Genomic DNA, 22694 nt, shown 5'->3' with positions numbered 1-22694 from the left:
AGCTTTATAGCCAGGAATGCATAAAATACACAGCCAGCACAGTTAATTCCAGCCGAGGACTGCAGTTTCGTGCTTATTAGCATTCATCAGTCCGGCATAGGAGTGACTGAGCTGGAGGTGGAATACCTCTTAACCAAGTGCCAAACAAACTGGTAGCTAATGCAGAATTAGCACTGACCAGACGAGTGACCGAAGCAATGGTTCGGTTCAACTCGAATATTGAAGGCAAGGCAGGTATATTCAGTAAGCCGGGCTGATGAGTGCTAATAAGCATGAAACTGCAGTCCTCGGCTGGAATTGACTGAGCTGGCGGTGTATTTCATATATATTCAAGTTATCTTCGTACTCGTAGAACGAAGCAAGTGAAAGTTCAGTGCATCTTTTTCGTAAGGAAGATAATGTGTTGATACTTACTGCTAAGAAATGATCTGGTTGCAGCAGCGTGCGTATGTTTCCTACAGCTGATATTTGCACTATTGGATGGATCAGGTACACTACAAATGTCAATCTACCCAATGGAACAAACGCTTTCCAAGTAAGTATGTAGTTAATGACTCCTGAAAATACATGCAAACATCTTACAATGCAAATAGACATTTTCAAAGCATACAGGAATGAGATAAATACCTTTGTGCAGTAATGCGAACAGTAAAATAAGGAAAAACAACGTCAAAAAAAGCACAAATTGCCAATTGCAGCAGACACGTGTTTCGGCGTTACAGGGAACGCCTTTTTCAATGCAAAAAGTAATGAGCTTATGGATTTCATCCATATATATTTCATCATCAAGTATACCCCATGAAGGGATCATGTATCCTTTGAAGTGGGGATACATGATTTTTTTATGAAATTGTTGAAAAAAAAAGTATTTTACCAAAACTATCTGATTAATTTCAACTAAAAAAATACTGTCATATAGAAGATGGAATTACCTTTTTTCACGTACTTTTTTTTAAACTTATAATTCGCAACAGAGAAAAAGAATTGAAAACTAAAGTGGGGATCAATCATCCCCAGTCTCCCCTACGTATTCTTATCGTTAGGGGTAAATTTGTTTGGGAAATACGGGGTGCTTTTTCCACTTTGACATATTTTGCAATCTTTATATGTTTTCCCAAGTTGATTAAGTGAAAAAACATTATTCGTACTGTAATATATATTTTTTAATAATTGAAATGAGGGAAAAATGTTGTTTTAGATTTGTACCAGATGTTATGAAACACATACCTCCATGTCCAGTTGAACAACACAAGACCATCCAAGCAACACCAAGGGTCCATGCTACTCTGTTCAAACTTGCGTACAGCATTCCTTCCCAAAAAGAGGGTTCAACTCCTCTGTTCCATTCTACTACGCCATAGAGGACAGAGAAGCAGAAAACGAAAGCCAAACACCAACCCACCACTTGAACGGCCTGAAACATAGAACTGAGATAAACATACCGTAGATTTGCAACAAGAGTTTGGTAACAAAATAATTGTCTATCATTGTGGAATGTCTATTATGAAGGAATAAAATGTCACAAGACACAAAATTACAAACAAAATGTTCTAAAACAAAATTTGTTCGACAGTGAAACACTATAAATTTTTACTCTTATTCCAAAGTTTACATCTTTTTCACCTTTAAAGGATCAATATACAGTAGACCCTCGTTTTACGTGTGTTCATTTTACGCGGTTTCGATTATACGCGGTTTAAGATTTGACACTTTTATTTTATTTTACGCGGATCAGTTCCGGTTTTACGTGGATGCGGCAATGCAAACAGGTAAAATTTTCCCCTCTTTCAAAATCCAAACTCCTAAAGATTGCAGATTTCGTGATATCAATCATTTTGGCGTGCTAATCATCGAGCTTGGGTCACTGGGACATTTTATGCGATTGGTTCCAGAGCTCTTTCCAGAAGTAAAGTTATTAAACTCGCACAGTTCAGAACTCACTGGAAGAAGAGCTTTTAAGAGTGACAAAGGAGGCAAAAACCAACGAGCATACCGACGTCGGCTTCGCACAACCAAAAACGTTCACATTGAAAATAGTGATCGTGAATGCGTTAAGGTTCTGCACAGAATTACAGAGAAAAATTCTTAATAACTGCCAAAAGACTATCATAGCCAGCTCATCTTTATAAATAGAAAACGAAACTAAATTATGTTTTCTTTATGAATGTTGCGTGTAAAAGTCTAAATAAGTACACGTTAAACTTATTATACAATTAGTCATCACTAGAATGTAGTATTTTGTTATCTACGGAACCAAACCTCTATTTTAACACTAGTATTAGGTCTCAATCAACGCGGTTTCGATTTACGCGGCATTTTCGTTGAACGTAACCTCCGCGTAAAACGAGGGTCTACTGTAGTTAGCATTGCAACCAGAAACACGAGCAACGCAGTTACATCTGCGTTTCATAACATCATTCTCTCCCATTGAAGAGCTTGGATGTTGAAAGATTCTACTGACTCGTAAGCCTAAATTCTAAGAGGCTAAAGTAGATCTTTGCAATAACATAAAATTTCTGTAATGGATTTTTGCGCCACATAATTGTACCCAAAAAATGCTGCCGTCTAGCAAGTAACGAGTCATTCCATTTCAAATCAGGCAGGCAGGTATGAAAAGTGTCATATGACCATCACCGATTTTTTTTTTTGAAAAAAATACAGTAGTTACAACTAAGGGACACATGAAATATCCCAGAAGGATTTTGCAAGAAAAAATTTTTTTCTTCAGTTACAGCCTATGAAAATTCTGCACAAAATCCGGCATTTTGGAAAAAAGCGGCAAAACACTCCATTTGAAATGGACACTATTTCAAAAGTATTTAACCTATTTGAATAATTCTTTTTTCTAAAAATATATAAGGATCCATATATCCTCTAGACATTGTTTTTGCAAGTTTAGTTAGGTTTTTTGATAAAGAAAAAAATACATTTTTGCCGCGAAAAAACTGCATTTTTACCGATTTTATGATTTTTTTTCTCCATGAAAAAAAAGTTTTTTTTACTAAACGGAGATGGCAGTCTAAAGCCCTTATATGATAGTTTCATAACATATTTTATTATAATCCTTGGATGCATACAGCCTCGGAAATAAAATTTGAAATTTTGAAAATTTTCAAAAATTAGCGATTTTTGAAGTGATTTTACTCAAAAAACCCATTTTTTAAAAATCTAAAAATTGGCTCATTTAAACCCCATATAATGCTTAACAAGTGGATAGACACCGCATCCCGTATTTTTTCCCATAAAATGTTTTATGATTTTTTGAAAGTGACCTTATCGCCCATTGTATGCATGTAAAATAAAAATGTCTAATAATTTCAGTAACCGAAATTCTAATTAAATTAATGCCTAATAGCTACAATAATGGTACACTTTATCAGGAACAACTAAAGTCTTACTGACTTTTAATCTATATATATAAAAATGGAGTTTGGTAAATTTGTTCCCTAAGATCTCAGAAACTACCCTGCAGATTTGGCTGAAACTTTCACCATTTGTTCAGTTTGGTACTGGGAAGGTTTATAGACCAGTTCGAAAAAAATCCGATTGATAGTTCCCTTTTTATTCCAATTTTAGTCCCAATTTTCGCATAAATGCCCCAATATGGGGGTGGAAAAAAAAAGTGCACATATTAACATTATATGTCCATCGAAAGCGCCAATTTTTCTGCTGAAGATAGCATCTGCTCGAAGTTTCTAAGTTGTATAAAAAACGAGTTATGAGCTTTTTTGTTCCCTGTTCGAAGGCTTTCATCAACCCAAGTCATAATTTAGTGTGTCATCTCAACTCCCCAGAATTGTTGTATTGTTGAATATTTTTGCGTTTCGTCTGACTTTTTGAGGCTTTTCTCAAGTCAAATCTTAAAGTAACGTTTTACCACAAGATTGGCTAAAATAAATGGATTTGGCTGATCATTTTACTTTTAAACGGAACTTTTGTAATTAATGGTTTATTATTATTATTTATGCTGATTGGACACTTGCTCACTATATCCAACCAACCAGCAGAAATATCGCCAGAATTTTTTCAGAAAGATTTCAGTAGCTGATGCATTTGGCAGTTTTTTCCGCTGTCGCTGTTTTTGAGCACAAAGACTACATAATGTTTCTCAGCTTTCACCATGTAAAAAAAAATATCGCCAATCAAAGATACTTAAAAAAAAAAAAATACTGTGTAAAATAATTCAACAACTAAATTAGGCAAATCCATAAACCGCACAAAAACTTGCACGATTTCAAACAATCGCCAAATTTTACTACTTATTTTAAAAACATTTCGGATGAAACCGTTTAGCGCCATTTTATTTTGACCAAAAGTATCTCAGCATCTGGCAACAATATTTCTATAATAAAAATTAGTAAGGAGGGGGAGTACTATCGAAAGTGTCCCAAAATGATTCTCGCAAATTTGGTAAGATTTTAAACCGCACCAAGTGCCCACAAAAATTGAAATTTCCCAAAATAACTAAAGCAAGTGTAAGGGGAACACGGGCGGCTACATTTTTTAAAACAGTTCGTATATCAATAGCCATACAGAGAAGGTTTTAGATGTAGAAAAAAAAGTACTAACAGATAAATCTTTTTAAACATGTAAAGTTTAATTTCATATTTCGGAAATTCTTCAAATTTGTATATGCTTAAAGGTCGTGCTTTCGTTTCTAATTGAATACTATTTTGTTCTTTATACTTATTGCTATTTTAGTTTAATGAGTAAGGAAGAAGCTCGATTTTTAATCACGTCAAAAAGGTTTGTTTTAAATTCTTTCGCTTAAAACAGAAAACAAGGGCAAGTAACGATTGTTTCTCATAATTAATACTGACCCAGGCAACGCCTGGTATTTTTTTTAGTAATATATAAGCAACAAACTGATTTTGATGACCCAGTCAATTCGTCTTTTTGTAAGACTCTGTGTGCAGCCTTTAGAGAGAAGAGCCTTTGGTGATTATATTAATGACTAATAGCTACGATAATGATGTACTTTATCAGTAACAGTTAAAGTCTTTCCTTTTTTTATATAAATACTAGCGAAAATACCCGGCGTTGCCTGGGTTAGCAATAATTATGAGAAACAATCGTTATTTGCATTTGTTTTATGTTTTAAGTGAAAGAACTTAAAAACACACCTTTGTAACGTGATTTAAAATCTAGCTTCTTCCTTACTCATAAAACTAAAGTAGCAGTAATTAAAAAGAGCAAAATAGTATTCATTTAGAAACGAAAACACGAAATTTAAGCGTATACAAATGTGAAGAATTTCCGAAATATGAAATTAAACTGCACATGTTTAAAAAGATTTATCAATTAATACTTATTTTTTTTTTACATTGAGTCTTACCTTCTCTGTATGTCTATTGAAGAACGAACTGTTTAAAAAAATGTAGCCGCGCGCCCGTGATCCCCTTAAACTTGCTTTAGTTATTTTGGAAAATTTCAATTATTGTGGGTTCTTGGTGCGATTTAAAATATTATCGAATTTGCAGAAATCGTTTTGGGATATCTTGGATAATGCTCCCCCTCCTTACTTTGTAAAACGGTACGTTACTAATTTTTGTTAAAGAGATATTGTCGCTATATGCTAAAATACTTTTGGTCAAAATAAAATGGCGCTAAACAATTTCATCCGTAATGTTTCCAAAATAAGTAGCAAAATTTGGCGCTGGTTTGAATATGTGCGCAAAGTCACATTAATGGAAGTTTTTGTGCTTTTTATGGATTTGCCTAATTTAGTTGCTGGATTATTTTACAGTAAAAAAAGTTTTTTAAAGATTCTTTGATTGGCGATATTTTTTTTACATTCTGAAAGCTGACTAACATTATTACATAGTCTTTGTCTTCAAAAACCGCGACAGTTGAAGAAACTGCCAAATGCATCCGCTACTAAAATCTTTCTACATAAATTTTGGCGAGGTTTCTGCTGTTAGATTGGATAACGATTTAGTGTCCAATCAGTACAAATAATTATAAAAAAAACCCAGTAATTACAATTGAAGTTCCGTTTAAATGGAAAATAATCAGCCAAATCTAGTTATTATTAGCCAATCTTGGGAAAAAAACGTTATTTTAAGATTTGACTTGAGAAAAGCCTCAAACAGTCAGACGAAACACAAAAATATTCAACAATTCTAGCTTTGAACTTGGAGTTGAGATGATACACTAAAAATGAATTGTATTGAGGAAAGCCTTCGAACATGGAACAAAAAAAGCCCATAACTCGTTTTTCATACAACTTAGAACTTTCTAACAGATGTCATCTTCAGCAGAAAAATAAACGCTTTCGATGGACACATAATTTTAATATGTGCACGTATTTTTTAATCGTCATATTGGGGCATTTATGCGAAAATTTGGACAAATTAGAATAAAAAAGGAACTATCGATCGGATTTTTATCGAACTGGTCTACAAACCTCCCCAGTACCAAAAAGAACAAACGGTGAAAGTTTCAGCCAAATCTGCCGGGTAGTTTCTGAGATCTTAGGGAACAAATTTACCAAAGTCCATTTTTATATATATAGATTAGTTTATTTTGTCTCCAAAGCTATGCATTCACCGTTACTTTCATATGTAGCAACGAATCATTTTTTTTCTCTTTCAATTATATTTCTCTTCAGCTCAATTACGCGACAGGGGAAACCATCAAAGGGAAGAACAATGCAATGAATTTAAAATGATTATTTTTAATTTCGTGCTTTGGTTGTCATTGGCGAATGTTGTCACATAATTTTTGGATCCTACCTCGTATGATTACTTTTATACGTAAGAATATGTATAGAAAATTCAAACCGCAAAACTCACTTGTAGTTTAAGAATTTAAAAAGCCCACCTGTTTTATGAGAGAAGTAATCAATTGAACATGGTTGTAAGTTGAGGTAACCAAACAGATCTCACCAAAGGTAGCTATTATAGCCAGGGACCCAATTTCTAACAAAAGAAGTGCAGGATCCCTTTAGTCTTCAGAACTTATTTTAATGGTTAAGTGGCCTGAATTCGCTCAAAAATACAAAAATTTGAGTGAAACAAATAAGAAAGTATGGGAGCTCAGCTCCCATAACAATTAGGCGCTGGTCAGCAGAAAAATATATTTATATAACGAAGTACAAAAAGAAGAATGAACTGGGTCATCAGAAGCGGTTTGATACTGCTATATTATTAAGACAGTAAATTTTATTTGTTGCTGATAAAATGCACCATTATTGTAGCTATTAGGCATTAATATAATCAGATTTTCAGTGACTGAAATTATTAGAAATTTTTATTTTACATGAATGCCATGGGTGATAAGGTCACTTTCAAAAAATCATAAAACTTTTTATGAAAAAAAATACGGGATGCGGAGTCTATCCACTTGTTTAGCATTATATGGGGTTCAAATGAGCCAATTTTTAGATTTTTAAAAAATGGGTTTTTTGAGTAAAATCACTTCAAAAATCGCTAATTTTTGAAAATTTTCGAAATTTCAAATTTTATTTCCGAGGCTGTATGCATCCAAGGATTATAATAAGATATGTTATGAAACTATCATATAAGGACTTTAGATTGCCATCTCTGTTTAGTAAAAAAACTTTTTTTTCATGCAGAAAAAAATCATAAAATCGGTAAAAATGCAGTTTTTTCACCGCAAAAATGATTTTTTTTCTTTATCAAAAAAACCTAACTAAATTTTCAAAAACGATGTCTAGAGGATACATGGATCCTTATTTATTTTTAGAAAAAAGAATAATTCAAGTAGGTTAAATACTTTTGAAATAGTGTCCATTTCAAATGGAGTGTTTTGCCGGTTTTTTCCAAAATGGCGGATTTTGTTCAGAATTTTGATAGGCTGTAACTGAAGAAAAAAAAAATTCCTGCAAAATCCTTTTGGGATATTTCATATGTCCCTTAGTTGTAACTTCTGTAATTTTTTCAAAAAAATCGGTGATGGTCATGTGATAGACCCTGCCTGATCTGAAATGGAATGGCTCTAACAAAAAACCGGTAGAGAAGTTAAACTAAAATGAGCTTTTGGTGACAGTCATTTCTGAATGGGAGTTCAGTTATGGAAACGGTATTGCGAAAACTACCATTAGTTTTTCTTAAGATTTAATTTCTCACCGCAAGTTCATTTCGTTTCATTTTTTTCCTTCGCCAAAAGTAAAGTTGCAGATAAATAAAATCGTATAGAACATGTATGAACAAACAAAATGAAAAGTCTTTCCTCCTACTTGTAGAACCATTTAGAAGTAAATGGTGAGTACTTACAGCAGGAATTTTCATCTTAGGTTTGGTAGCAAGCAAATATCCAGTAAGCAGTCCTATGCAATAAGGTCCCGCGTGGACAAACGGCTTGAAGTAGAAATTGGCCCAGTATTTATTTCTTTGGCTAAAAAGAAAAAGCGTAATTAATGACAATGGAGAAACAATATGGTAAAACCGAATGATATTTTTTTACTGTATCTGAAATGTGCTGTGATAAAAATGAGGAGAACTTTTACTGAAACACAAGGTAGCGTTTTTCCACTATATGTAGGTAAACATTCTAGAATTATATACTACAAAGCTTTTAGGTGCAAAGCTTTTTAGTGAGATTTTAAATAAAGATTGTTCTGTTATATGAGAATCATATGTAAACCAATGAACGTATGTATCTTTACTAATAATAAAGCTGAAAGTCTCTCTGTCTGGATCTCTCTCTGTCTGTCAGGATCACTGTGAGGCGCGCATAGCGCCTAGACCGTTCTGCCGATTTTCATGAAAACTGGCACAGAATTAGTTTATAGCATGGAAGTGTGCACCTCAAAGCGGTTTTTCGAAAATTCAATTTTGTTATTTTTGTATTCCGATTTAAAGAAATTTAACCGACCAAATTATCACAACATGGACGAATAAATTACGGAATTATCAGAACGTGGAGCCGTAACATGGGCAATCAAATAAATATAGCCAATTGGCGAGAAAATCATCATCTATTATTTGTTGATATACAGGCGAACCAAATGACCTTTTCATTTTCTACTACGAGCAAAGCCGCGCGGGTACCGCTAGTAATGTTATTAAGCTCATTAATAATATTATATGTGCTCATGAAAATTTGTTACATTTAAAGTTATTTGAAAGCTTCTGTTTCTAACAATTTAACTGGAAGGTCATCGGTTTTTACGAATAATTGCACATAGAAAAATGGACATAGTCAATTGTAACAGCAAACGCTTAAAGAAATTAAGAAAACAAGCACCAATTAAATGAAAAAAGTTCAAAAAGCATTTTTTTTTCTCTGAAAATCTTACAATACAGTAAAGGAAAGGACAAGTCATTTGCTAAATTTAGCGAAGTTCATATCAAAATTAAATTTGGGATCCTGTTCCCCTGGATACCAACAACACTTTTTACTTCCTTTTACAAAAAAGGAAGTATTGTATTCGCGAAAAAATTTTCACTCAAAAATCAACCTTAATTTCCATTTTACTCACCCCCGAATGAATGTTGAGGGGGTTTTTTCACTCGACCACACATAGATAAGTGCCTAAGAACGTGTAGACACGCGAAATATCCATTTTGACGATTCCCGAGTTAATTACAACGAGTTTTCTCGTGATGTCTGTATGTACGTATGTGCGTATGTATGTCGCATAACTCAAGAACGGTATGTCCTAGAAAGTTGAAATTTGGTACGTAGACTCCTAGTGGGGTCTAGTTGTGCACCTCCTCTTTTAGTTGCATTCGGGTGTTTCTAAAGGGGTCTTTTGGCCTTTTTTGGAGGGAAATCATTGTTAATTTCGATGTAAACTTAAGTGGTGTTATAATTTGGCGGACACTTGGCGATATATCGCCAGTATTTTGGTCGCCAAGTTTTGTCACCAACTTGGCGCTAAATTTGGCGATTTTTTTAAAAAATCTGGTTTCAATTTGACCACTGTTGGTGGTATGTAGAGAGTAAACTATTGAATCTTATAAAAATGCCAACAATGGGGAAATGACATTAAGTTGGAGTAAAAGGAAGTCATGTGATGCACACATCAGCTCGTTTTAACATATTTCTCGGAACACATTTATTAATATTATCTACTTAGTTTATTTCTATTAGTTTAAATGCGTATTTTTGAATGTGGGTAGAGTTTAAAATAGTATATTATAAAATTCAAATAATAAACTGAATTTCAATTTCAGCATTAGTACATTAGTATTGTATAAATAACTAGTGGCACCCGCACGGCTTCGCCCGTAATAGAAAAATTAAAGGTCTTTTGGTTCGCTTGTATATTTACAAATAATGTGTGGTGAATTTTCTCGCCAATTGGCTTGTACCGACGTTACGGTTCCACGCTATGATAATTTCGTATCTCGCCAATTGGCTTGTGCCCATGTTACGGTTCCACGTTATGATGATTTCGTAATTTATGATAGTTTTTTTCTTAAAATTGGAATAAAAAAAGAACCACATCGAATTTTCGAAAAATCGCTTCGAGGTGCACACCCCCATGCTACATACTAACTTTGTACCAAATTTCATGAAAATCGGCCGAACGGTTTAGGCGCTATGCGCGTCACAGACATCCTACAGATATCCTACAGACATCCTACAGACATTCAGACATCTAGACATCCTCCGGACAGAGAGACTTTCTGCTTTATTATTAGTAAAGAATATACATAGTAATTTGGTTTTAAAATAACGTATTCCTCTTCTATCCCTTGAAATGGTCACGTTTTTATAACACTCATGAGTATCTGTCTTAAAGATGATAATTTTTAATCCAAACTTTTCGTCATGAAGTTCAAAAACTACTAGCAAAATTTTTCATATTTCGTGCTCTACAAGTTGGTTGTTTTTTTTTTTTTTTTTTTTAATTTCACATATAGAATATCAATCTTATTCAACATAATATTAAAGTTTTTACCGTGGACTTTGTTTGGAGCCACAGTCATCATAATTTGTTTTTAAATAGTTAAGAGTTTTGATACTAAGATTTATTGGTGTTAGTTATTTTAATGTGTACTTTAAAAAATACAGGGGAATGTGGGGCAAAGTGAAATAGTAAGAAAACTTACTTTTTTAAAAATGAAAAAGTTCGAAATTTGTTCTGAAAATTACGGTACAATAAGAAAGAACATTATATTTTGTAATAAAACTTTCATTGAATCGTTGTTTTTTAGTTTTGGCAGTAAATTTGTACCACTAAATAAAAATGAAAAATGTTTATTTTTTTTTCATGGGGCAAAGTGAAAAATAAAATTTTTTCTAATTAAATAATTTTTATCCGATTATTAAAGATATTTTTGATCAAATAAATGAGTTATAAAACATCGAAAGAATAAATGAATAGGAAACTAAACAATAAACGAATAAATAAATAAAAAATAAGTTAAGTTAATAAATGAGAAAAAATAAATCTGTTAATAAAATTGTAAATGAATAAGAAAATAAGGGAATAAATAAGAGAATTATTAAATGAAGAAATGTAAATGAAATAATTAATAAAGGAATACATAAGTGATTTGATAAAAGATTGAATCGGTAAATGAAATGAGCTATTTCACTTCGCTCCGCGTGCACTTAACTAATTGTATAAAAAATTTAAAATACAAATAAGGTTAATATTGAGCAAATAACTACAGCACCGAATATTAATAGATCCCTATTAATATTTAAAATATTAATAACAAGAACTTTATCATTTAATTATAACAAAAATAAGTTTTGACTTACAACAAAGTATTACAATCTGCGTGTCAATATTTGAAATTGCTTGTATTATCATATTCTTTGATTTTCAGAGGTAATTTTTTCTTCACTAGTATTAACCGCATTAGTTACTACATAGTTAAAATATTACTTGATAGGTGGTTTTAAAAACTGAGTAAATATTTTACCATTTCACTTCGTCCCACATTCCCCTACTTAACTAAGAGAGCGCGATTTATGAATCTGGAAAATTTTCTTTTATTTTAATTTCAAACAATGACAACTGCCTAAACTCTTTATAAAATTTACTTATTAGAACAAAAAGTTTTAAATAAAAAGAAAAATTATATTAATTTTAATTTTTGGCATCTTGAATTCAAATTATATTTTTCGCAATCACGAGCGTGTGTGTGTATGAATGCGCGCGTGTGTTTGTGTAGGCGCATGTGTGTGGGTGCGTGCGTGTGTGTGTGTATGCATGTGTGTGCATGTTGTGCATACAGTGCTGTGTGTGTACGCGTGTTTGTGTGTGTATGTAGGCATATGTGTTTGTGTGCAGGTATGAGTGTGTGTGTGTATGTGTGTGTGTAGGCGTGTGTTTGTGTAGGCGCATGTGTGTGGGTGCGTGCGTGTGTGTGTGTATGCATGTGTGTGCATGTTGTGCATACAGTGCTGTGTGTGTACGCGTGTTTGTGTGTGTATGTAGGCATATGTGTTTGTGTGCAGGTATGAGTGTGTGTGTGTATGTGTGTGTGTAGGCGTGTGTTTGTGTAGGCGCATGTGTGTGGGTGCGTGCGTGTGTGTGTGTATGCATGTGTGTGCATGTTGTGCATACAGTGCTGTGTGTGTACGCGTGTTTGTGTGTGTATGTAGGCATATGTGTTTGTGTGCAGGTATGAGTGTGTGTGTGTATGTGTGTGTGTAGGCGTGTGTTTGTGTAGGCGCATGTGTGTGGGTGCGTGCGTGTGTGTGTGTATGCATGTGTGTGCATGTTGTGCATACAGTGCTGTGTGTGTACGCGTGTTTGTGTGTGTATGTAGGCATATGTGTTTGTGTGCAGGTATGAGTGTGTGTGTGTATGTGTGTGTGTAGGCGTGTGTTTGTGTAGGCGCATGTGTGTGGGTGCGTGCGTGTGTGTGTGTATGCATGTGTGTGCATGTTGTGCATACAGTGCTGTGTGTGTACGCGTGTTTGTGTGTGTATGTAGGCATATGTGTTTGTGTGCAGGTATGAGTGTGTGTGTGTATGTGTGTGTGTAGGCGTGTGTTTGTGTAGGCGCATGTGTGTGGGTGCGTGCGTGTGTGTGTGTATGCATGTGTGTGCATGTTGTGCATACAGTGCTGTGTGTGTACGCGTGTTTGTGTGTGTATGTAGGCATATGTGTTTGTGTGCAGGTATGAGTGTGTGTGTGTATGTGTGTGTGTAGGCGTGTGTTTGTGTAGGCGCATGTGTGTGGGTGCGTGCGTGTGTGTGTGTATGCATGTGTGTGCATGTTGTGCATACAGTGCTGTGTGTGTACGCGTGTTTGTGTGTGTATGTAGGCATATGTGTTTGTGTGCAGGTATGAGTGTGTGTGTGTATGTGTGTGTGTAGGCGTGTGTTTGTGTAGGCGCATGTGTGTGGGTGCGTGCGTGTGTGTGTGTATGCATGTGTGTGCATGTTGTGCATACAGTGCTGTGTGTGTACGCGTGTTTGTGTGTGTATGTAGGCATATGTGTTTGTGTGCAGGCATGAGTGTGTGTGTGTATGTGTGTGTGTAGGCGTGTGTTTGTGTAGGCGCATGTGTGTAGGTGCGTGCGTGTGTGTGTGTATGCATGTGTGTGCATGTTGTGCATACAGCGCTGTGTGTGTACGCGTGTTTGTGTGTGTATGTAGGCATATGTGTTTGTGTGCAGGCATGAGTGTGTGTGTGTATGTGTGTGTGTAGGCGTGTGTTTGTGTAGGCGCATGTGTGTAGGTGCGTGCGTGTGTGTGTGTATCCATGTGTGTGCATGTTGTGCATACAGTGCTGTGTGTGTACGCGTGTTTGTGTGTGTATGTAGGCATATGTGTTTGTGTGCAGGCATGAGTGTGTGTGTGTATGTGTGTGTGTAGGCGTGTGTTTGTGTAGGCGCATGTGTGTAGGTGCGTGCGTGTGTGTGTGTATGCATGTGTGTGCATGTTGTGCATACAGCGCTGTGTGTGTACGCGTGTTTGTGTGTGTATGTAGGCATATGTGTTTGTGTGCAGGCATGAGTGTGCGTGTATGTGTGTGTATGTGCGTGTATGTGTGTGTATGTGCGTGTATGTGTGTGTATGTGCGTGTATGTGTGTGTATGTGCGTGTGTGTGTGTGTGTGTAGGCGTGTGTGTGTAGGATATAGCCGCAACCTGGAGACGGTTTTCGCAAGAGGAGCAGCATCGTGAGGCCGGTCGACGCGACGGTGGTGCTGGCAGAGGCAGGTGGTGGGAAAATAAAATCATAGGAATTCAAAACAGTCAATTGAGAACAATAAGTAATCGTGATTGCTCAAAAATAAATAAACAAACAAATAAAAAACTCTTCAACTTACTCTGGATCTGGATGAGCAAACAACATTGTTGGTGGATAGTTGTTTACGTAGGTACCAACACCCGAGTAAACAACCGAAGCTATTATTCCTAGAACGCACATCGATAATCCAACTTTCGGCCACCTGTAAAAAGATAAAACTTTTACTGATCTTGTGAATAAATTTTCTCATAACTAATAGAACACAATACTGTTACAAATCCTGTAAATAGTAATTATTTTCATGATTAATTTGTTATAATCTGGCTAAATTTGGCGTTTATTCTATTATTCTTCATCAAAAATTATTGTAGTAACGTAACCTGTAAATAGTTTCTTGTAATGTACATACAGCCCCCTAACATTCGACTGAAGTATACGGTCCCCTTATTTCTGAATGATAAGATTTGTGAGTGGAATAAAAAAAAATATGAGAAAGTTGTAGAACGGTGTAGGATTTTCTGGAATATTTGAGAGCTCTCTTTCGGGGTTTATAAATAGCCGTGACGGCGTCATCAAAGTCAGTCTCGTTTTCGTCGTTGCTCTGGAAAGTGTATTAGCCTTTGCGCAGTGTTTTCGCGTATTTTGATGTAAAACGTGTGTAACCGTTGAGTTTACGGTGTTAATTGATATTTGCCTAATTGCTACGGTTAATTTAGCAGTTGCTAACGATATTCCTTGTACATCGTAGTAAATAAATCTCCTGTGTTTTCTTAAGAACTGTGTCATCATTTAAAGAAAGTTTGAAGTTGGCACTGAAGTTTTAACAATAATCATTACTAGAAAACTGTAACACGAGTCAATAAGTCAACAGGAACAATTCTTTGACACAGTGAAATTGTTAATTCAAATCATAGTTCAAATTTAATTTAATGCCATGAAATACTTACAAAGCCTTTACATAGAGTTTAGGAAACGTTGCTTTTAATTTTGATAACAATCTTATGTTTGATAAATGTGCTGGTTGTGTGAAATAGAAAATGATTTTAAAAAATATAATGAGCATTAAATACAAAACATTAATTAAAAGTAAATAGTGCTGCAATTTGGCACAAGCTACAGGTATCTACTACAAGAAATAATGTATTAGTAAAATCCCTCTAATGTGGACACTAACGGGACAATTTTTTTTTTGTCCGCAATAGAGAGGTGTTCGCAGGACAGTGGTTTAATAATGTTATTTTCATTGGAACTGGTGAATTAACAAGTGTCCGCATAAGAGGGGTGTCCACCTTTGAGAGGTGTCCGTTAGGAGGGGTTTTACTATTTACATCACTCGTTTCGTAGAAGTGTCTTTTGGAGACATAATATGCTTTCTTTGTTTGTAAATATTCTACTTGTTTGTACTCATAGCGTCTCACCTAGTGAACCGATTTTGACGATTATTTTTTTAATGGATAAGGGTTTCTCTAACTTGGTCCCATTTCTTTGATTGATTATATTTGCTCTTAAAAAAAAAGTTATGGGCAAAAAACCGTAAGTTTCATTGTTGCAAAAGTTTGTTGGCATACAATTAATAGTGTGTAGGCATAAGAGCCATCTGACTCCCAACATTTTCGGGGACATTCAACCACTCCCACCTGTAAAGATAGTCCACAGTTGAATCTTCGGTACCGACAAATTTCCAAAGAGGTCCCTAGAACGTTGCCTGTTCTCTTAACCTATCAAAGATAACCTAAAATTGATTTGAATTTTTAAAATATTTTGGGAGGAAAACTCTAGTTTTTGTTGGAGTTAAGGGAAGCTTTTGCGACATTAAAGACAGCCTACAGTTGTGTTTTTCTCCAGTATTGTCGAAAAACTTTCCGGACAGCACCCCCGAACCTTCCCCATTCTCTTAACATATCCAAAGATAGCCTGAAATTGCTTTTTTGAACACTTCGATTTCGGAAAATTTCCCTGTGACCATAGCTCCCGAACTTTACCAAAGAAAGCCTAAAACTGTTTTTAATTTACAAAAAAAAAAAATTCTGGAGGGAGCCCCAAACCTCTTTTCTATTAGTTTTACTAAAAATTTTCTAAAACTGAGAATTCTGAATTAACTTTTAGAAATTTTCGGTGGAGTCCTGAACTTCCTTTTGTTTTTATGTAAGAAAATGCGGAAATATTTCTTCTAAATAAAGTTTTTATTTTTACTGCAAAAACTTTTGACTGTTTCTCTACCAAAGGGCGGCAAATTGAGGAACCACCCCGGGTGGCAGAAAGTGTAGCTACGCCACTGATGGTTACGTATGATTTCCATTTCTGTTTCTGTTCCAACTTCAAAAATTACGTTTGAAAGAATAATCGATGGTGTTCAAAAAATCTTTTTTTTTTTTTCACTTTTTGAAGCAATTTTGAAATTGGTTCTTTTTTACTTATTTTTTCCTTTTTTTCTTTTTTTTCAAAATACATTTTGTTTACTATAAGGTAGACGTTAGCAAAAGCTTTTGTGTTTTTCTTATGTTAGTCAAATAGAAGCGCTGCTTTATTTCTTGACACCTCGTAAAATATATTTCGCTAAGCAATATTCGTGACGTTTTTAATTTTTCATAGTTGTTTTTAAAAGCGAAAACAGTTGATTCAAAGCAATAAGTTGCAACCAACTTACCGTAAAAGAGGAATTAATATGATGAGAGCTGCTATATAGAGTTGAAAATCTGATGCAATGTACCAACTTTGCGGTATGCACTAAAATATAAAAAAATAAAAATAAAATATCGTTAAAACTTTTATTAACCAGACAACTAATTTAAATTCTGCGAAATAATACCCTCTCATTTTTTAAGGATACAAAGCAGTTTCATAAAATTACATAATTAATTCCGTCGAACTTACTCGCAGAATTTCTTACAAAATACAACTGTATGAAATGAGCCTGTATTTCATTTTGTTTTAATGTGGCCGTTTCCAAAATTTTGAAAGTATTTTTTTCTGAAAGAGCATGTTTAAAAACATAGAATCTGACCATTTTTTAAATAATTTCTTTAAGTTTAATATTTAAAAAAAATTACTTAAATCGGTGCTCTTTCATCGTTTAACGCTTCTGCCAATGACATCACAAATGATGAAATGCCATTCAGAGTAGCCATTTACGGTCCAAAATATTTAATTCGCATCTTTACTCACGTGTATTGGCAACGATATGGTTGATAGCAAGCGTAGAGCGCAATTGTAATTCGCTTCTTGATTATCATAACGTGGAAATGCGGTAGAAAGATGCGCCATAGTTCATCATTTGTGACGCCATAAAGACCACGCCTTGTTTGAAGAATCGGACATTTTAAAAAATTAAGTAAAAAATGACTGTTGGGAAAATGAAAGTATTTTCTGAGTCCATGTTTTTTTTTTTTTTTTTTTTTTTGCTTATTCTATCAATTTTAGTGACAAAAAGTACTACTTTTGACTGAAGGAAACAACCCCATTAGACTTTGTATATTTGTCAAGTTTTCGTGAAAAACTATTACACTCATATTTTTTGAATATTTAAACTGCTAAAAATTACGTAACTGAAGACAAACAGTGTTCATAAGAAACATCAACATTAAACCAAGGTATCTATCCCGATTCTAGGAATATCAAGTCTTCCAAAAAGGAAAAGTAATTTTTTTTTTTTTTTTTGTATCGCTTACTTATTTCATTAATAGCAAATATTTTTTTTGTATTGCTTACTTATCTCATTAGTAACAAACTTTTTTTTCTTTTTTTTTTTGAATCTGCATGTTCAAATAAAGTAAAATGAAGATCTGGGCTTCTTTAAGTTTAACGTGTTAAACTAATTTTGTGGTTTTTAACAGAAATTGATTTGCCGAAGAACTACGTTTCTGTTACTATATTAACTATGAAGTGATTACTTCGGCAGAGCTTCAAGCATTACTTTAGCCAAAGTATTGCTCTCATGCGGTGAATTTTCTACTATAATTACTCCTACTATGGATAGTATACCCAGATCAGTATGAAAGCGACGCACATGGTTTTATTGTGACGTGACGATTGATGGTAGCGCTGTAAAGCAAGGGGGGGGGATGTGGTGAGGAATCTGCTCTTTGAAAGCAGCTGGTCGTCAGTTTGCTCCGAGTAGAGCCCCGACGCATCCGCCATTTTGGAGCAAGCGTCCAACAGGAAAAGCTACCTTTATTGGCAATCATTCGCCAAACAGGGAACGAGCGAGTCAGAGAGCGAAGGTGAACATTGGCGAAATTTTGGAAACAGTTGGCGTCGTTTCCAGGATGCCAGTCACTTCGCGGGCTATTAATTATACATTTCTTTTTTCTTTCTGCATCTGCTGGAAATCTGAAGGGCTGAAATCCTTTTCTGGAGCTGTTTGCACAACCACCCATTTGACTCAGTTTAACACATGCTGAAGAAATGTAAACAACAGCAGCAATGCTATCGCTGCGAAGCACTAGATCAAGTTTGCTCCAAAATGGCGGATGCGTCGGCTCCTCCACTATAGGGGACTTAGCTCCGAGCAGTGTGAGCCAAAAGACGTGCCTCTGTGTGACGGTCTAGGAAGATTGGGTTCTGTCGATTGGGCGCCGGGAACATTGGGCACCAAGCATTTTGGGCGCCTGGAACTTTGGGTCCAATGTTCCCGGGGCCTAAAATGCTCGGCGCCCAATTGACGGCGTCCAAACTTCACATTTCGCTGCGTGAAGTGTGTTTTCGACTTTTGTTACACGGCGCGTGATGTAGCGTTCGCTTGAACAATGATACGCCATAACGTTTTGCGAGAATTCAAGAGGCCTTCAGGGAAAATTGCATTTCAAGGTCACAGTCCGGGAGATGGCACGAGGCGTTCAAGGAGGGCCGGGAGGAGGTCGCCGACGAACACCGTTCTAGATGCCCAGCAAGGGCCAGGTCCGACGAGAACGTGGATCGTGTACACGAAAATTTGAGTTCCAACCATCGATTGGGCATTCAGCAAATTGGTGACACCTTACACATGTGCCCATTCGCGGTACATGGGCTAGTGACCGAGGATCTGCAATTGCGCAAGGTCTGTGCGAAGCTTGTGCTAAAAGTGTTGACGAAAACCAACTAGTGGGCCCGGAGCAACACTCCCGATGGTCCCCCACCCCTGTTGCAGTTTCGACTTGACTCCATGCGACTTTTTTTTGTGTCCCCGACTCAAGAGAGTTCTGAAAGGAAAACATTGAGATGCCTTGGTAAACATCCAAAACCACGTTACAACATTCCTGAGAGACATTCCAGTCGAGGAGTTTCAGGGGTCCTTTGAGGCGTGGCAAACACGTCTCCACAAGTGTATTGATGCAGGAGGACAATATCTTGAAGAAATTTGAACATTTGTACAAATACCATCAATAAATCTATTTTCCCCAGAAAATGCGCATTACTTTCGTAATGAACCCTGTATTTACATGTCGGCTATGAGACTTCACCACAAAGCCAACATTTTAAGCATGTGGCTTACAAAAAAAAAAAAACTGAACTTCAATGCGTATGAAATTTTAATGAGTGCACTTTTTGTCGAGTAATCTCAGAAAAAGTAAATAAAATATAGTTTCAAATATTTAAGAGCTTTATTGAGTAAACTGTTTGAGGTTAAGGAAACTGTAAATACGAACTAAAATAAAAATACATACCATTCTCTCCGCGTCATAAAAGTTGTTAATAAAGACTAAGTTTGACCACCAGTTATCGTAGCAATAAGTGATGTATTTGTCTGTCGTATCGTGCCAAAGTGGACCAGATCCGAGCAGGTTTCCCAGGAACATAAACATTATAACGCAAGCGTACACTGGAATTATTCTGCAAAAAGAAAAAAAAATCAATAGTACGCTATTGTATTTAAATAATAATTTGAGGAGTAAAAAATATAATTCCAATTTAAATATGTATACATGTATGTGCGGAGTGAGTAGAAAATTCTTTGTACTTTTTAATGCTTAGCAGTGTGTAAGGTAAAGCGAGAAGAGATGACGCTGCAGATGGCGTATAAGTTGAGTAAGCGCGCAGAAACTTTATCTATATGTACAAGAGCAGTATTTGAGCATGCAGATTATGAATGCATGCTGGTTGTGCACATCATTTTCAAACGAGCTGATGTGTGCATCACATGACTTCCTTTTACTCCAATTTAATGTCATTTTCCCATTATTGGCAATTTTAATGTGATTCATTAGTTTACTCTCTAAATATCACCAACAGTGGCCAAATTGAATCAGATTTTAAAAAAAAAATCTCCAAATTTTTTCGCCAAGTTGGCGACAAAACTTGGCGACCAAAATGGCGATATATAGCCAAGTGTACGCCAAATTATAACACCACTTGAGTTTACATCGAAATTAACACTGATTTACCCCCAAAAAGGGACAAAAGACCCCTTTAGAAACACCCGAACCAAAAGAAGAGGTGCACAACTAGACCCCACTAGGAGTCTACGTACCAAGTTTCACCTTTTTAGGACTTACTGTTCTTGAATTATGCGACATACATACGCACATACGCTCATCCTCACATACACATTCGGACATACATACGCACATACAGACGTCACCAGAAAATTCGTCGTAATTAACTCGGGAATCGTCAATATGGACATTTCGCGTGTCTATACGTTCTTAGGCACTAATCCACGTCTGGTCGAGTCGGAAAAAAAAGTCAACATTCATTTGGGGTGAGTAAAATGGAAATTAAGGTCGATTAAATTTTAAAAAATTGCCAAATTTGTCGCCAAGTTGATGACAAAACTTGGCTACCAAAAAACTGGCGATATATCGCCAAGTGTCCACGAAATTATAACACCACTTAAGTATACATAGAAATTAACCTTGATTTCCCCATAAAGAGGGGCGAAAGACCCCCTTAGAAACACCCGAATGCAACCAAAAGGGGAGGTGCACAACTAGACCTCACTAGGAGTCTACGTACCAAATTTCAACTTTCTGGGACATACCATTCTTGAGTTATGCGACATACATACGCACATCCGCACATACGCACGCATACATACATACGTACATACGGACGTCACGAGAAAAGTCGTTGTAATTAAATCGGGGAATGTCAAAATGGATATTTCGGGCGTTTATATGTTCTTAGGCACTTATCCGCGTGTGGTCGAGTTGAAAAAAAAAACTCAACATTCATTCGGGGGTGAGCAAAATGGAAATTAAGGCCAAATTTTGAGTGAAAATTTTTTCGCGAAAACAATACTTCCTTTTTTGTAAAAGGAAGTAAAAAACATCGCTCACTAGCATTGTTTAATCAAGCTAAGTGCGTGAATTTTCATACCTTATTCTCTAAATTTTGTAGAATTTTAACGAAGAAAAATAACTTTGAATGAAACAGTTTTTCGTGAAGCTACTTTTCAGACGAATAGTATTGTTAATGCCTGCATTTCTAACAGCAGCCTTGTTTCAATAAAAGACTGTGTAACCTCTCTTATCAAAATAGGAGAATTAATTTATGATTAGATTAAAATAGTTACTCTAATTATAATGATTACATGCAAAGAAAAACCCTTACAATAAAATCATTTTAAGTGTAGGGTAAGGTTTCTCTCATTGGGTCGGCTTCTTCATTGAGCCACTTCTATTCTTCCGCTTTTTTAGGTAGCTTTTTTAGTGTTCTATTTTTACTTCCTGTTGCAAAAAGGGAATTATTGTATTTGCGAAAAAAATTTCACTCAAAAATCGGCCTTAATTTTCATTTTGCTCACCCCCAAACGAATATTGAGTTTTTTTTTTTTTCAACACGACCACAAGTAGATATATCTCTAAGAACGTATAAACACCCGAAGTATCCATTTTGACGATCCCCGAGTTAATTACAACGAGTTTTCTCGTGACGTCCGTATGTACGTATGTATGTGCGTATGTGTGTATGCACGTATGTGCGTATGTGTGTATGTACGTATGTACATATGTATCTCGCATAACTCAAAAACGGTATGTCCAGGAAAATTGAAATTTGATACGTAGACTTCTAGTGGGGGCTAGTTGTGCACCTTCCCTTTTGATTGCATTCGGATGTTCCAATGAGATCTTTCGCTCCTTTTTGGGGTAAAATCATTGTTAATTTCAATGTAAACGCAAGTGGTGTTATGATTGGGCAAACACTTGGCAATATATCGACAAGTTTTTAGTCGCCAAGTTTTGTCGCCAACTTAGCGACAAATTTGGCGGATTTTTTTTAATTTATTTTTTTTTTTTTTGAGCAATCACGATTGCTTATTGCTTTCATTTGACTGTTTTTGACGTTCCTTTGATTTTTCCCACCGCCACCCTCCGCAGCATCACCGTCGACCGGGTCCTCACGATGCTGCACCTCTAGCGAAAACCGTCTCCAGGTTTTGTCAATGTCCTTCACTTACACGCATACATACACGCACCTACACACACACACATACATAAATACACCTACACACACATACATACGCCTACACACATACACAAACACATACACACACACACCTACACACTCACATACACACAGCTACCCACACACTCATGCCTGCACACAGACACAAACACATATGCCTACACACACATACACATACCCCC

General features: G+C 35.7%; 1 protein-coding gene across 1 annotated transcript in view; it reads right to left on the bottom strand.

The window, feature by feature from the left end:
* The window catches only part of LOC129233736 (nose resistant to fluoxetine protein 6-like), a 56301-nt gene that overhangs the window by 1692 nt on the left and 31915 nt on the right, over positions 1–22694 (bottom strand). The window contains exons 9-14 of the mRNA XM_054867712.1: positions 19773–19938; positions 16778–16857; positions 14210–14332; positions 8238–8358; positions 1228–1414; positions 415–557 (exon numbers count right to left, since the gene is read on the bottom strand). Coding sequence (XP_054723687.1) covers positions 415–557; positions 1228–1414; positions 8238–8358; positions 14210–14332; positions 16778–16857; positions 19773–19938 — 820 coding nt within the window. The remainder of the gene's footprint in view (positions 1–414; positions 558–1227; positions 1415–8237; positions 8359–14209; positions 14333–16777; positions 16858–19772; positions 19939–22694) is intronic.

Source organism: Uloborus diversus, unplaced genomic scaffold (genome assembly GCF_026930045.1).
Source record: "Uloborus diversus isolate 005 unplaced genomic scaffold, Udiv.v.3.1 scaffold_671, whole genome shotgun sequence".
Lineage (NCBI taxonomy): Eukaryota > Metazoa > Arthropoda > Arachnida > Araneae > Uloboridae > Uloborus > Uloborus diversus.
This window is presented reverse-complemented; position numbering and strand designations above follow the sequence as displayed.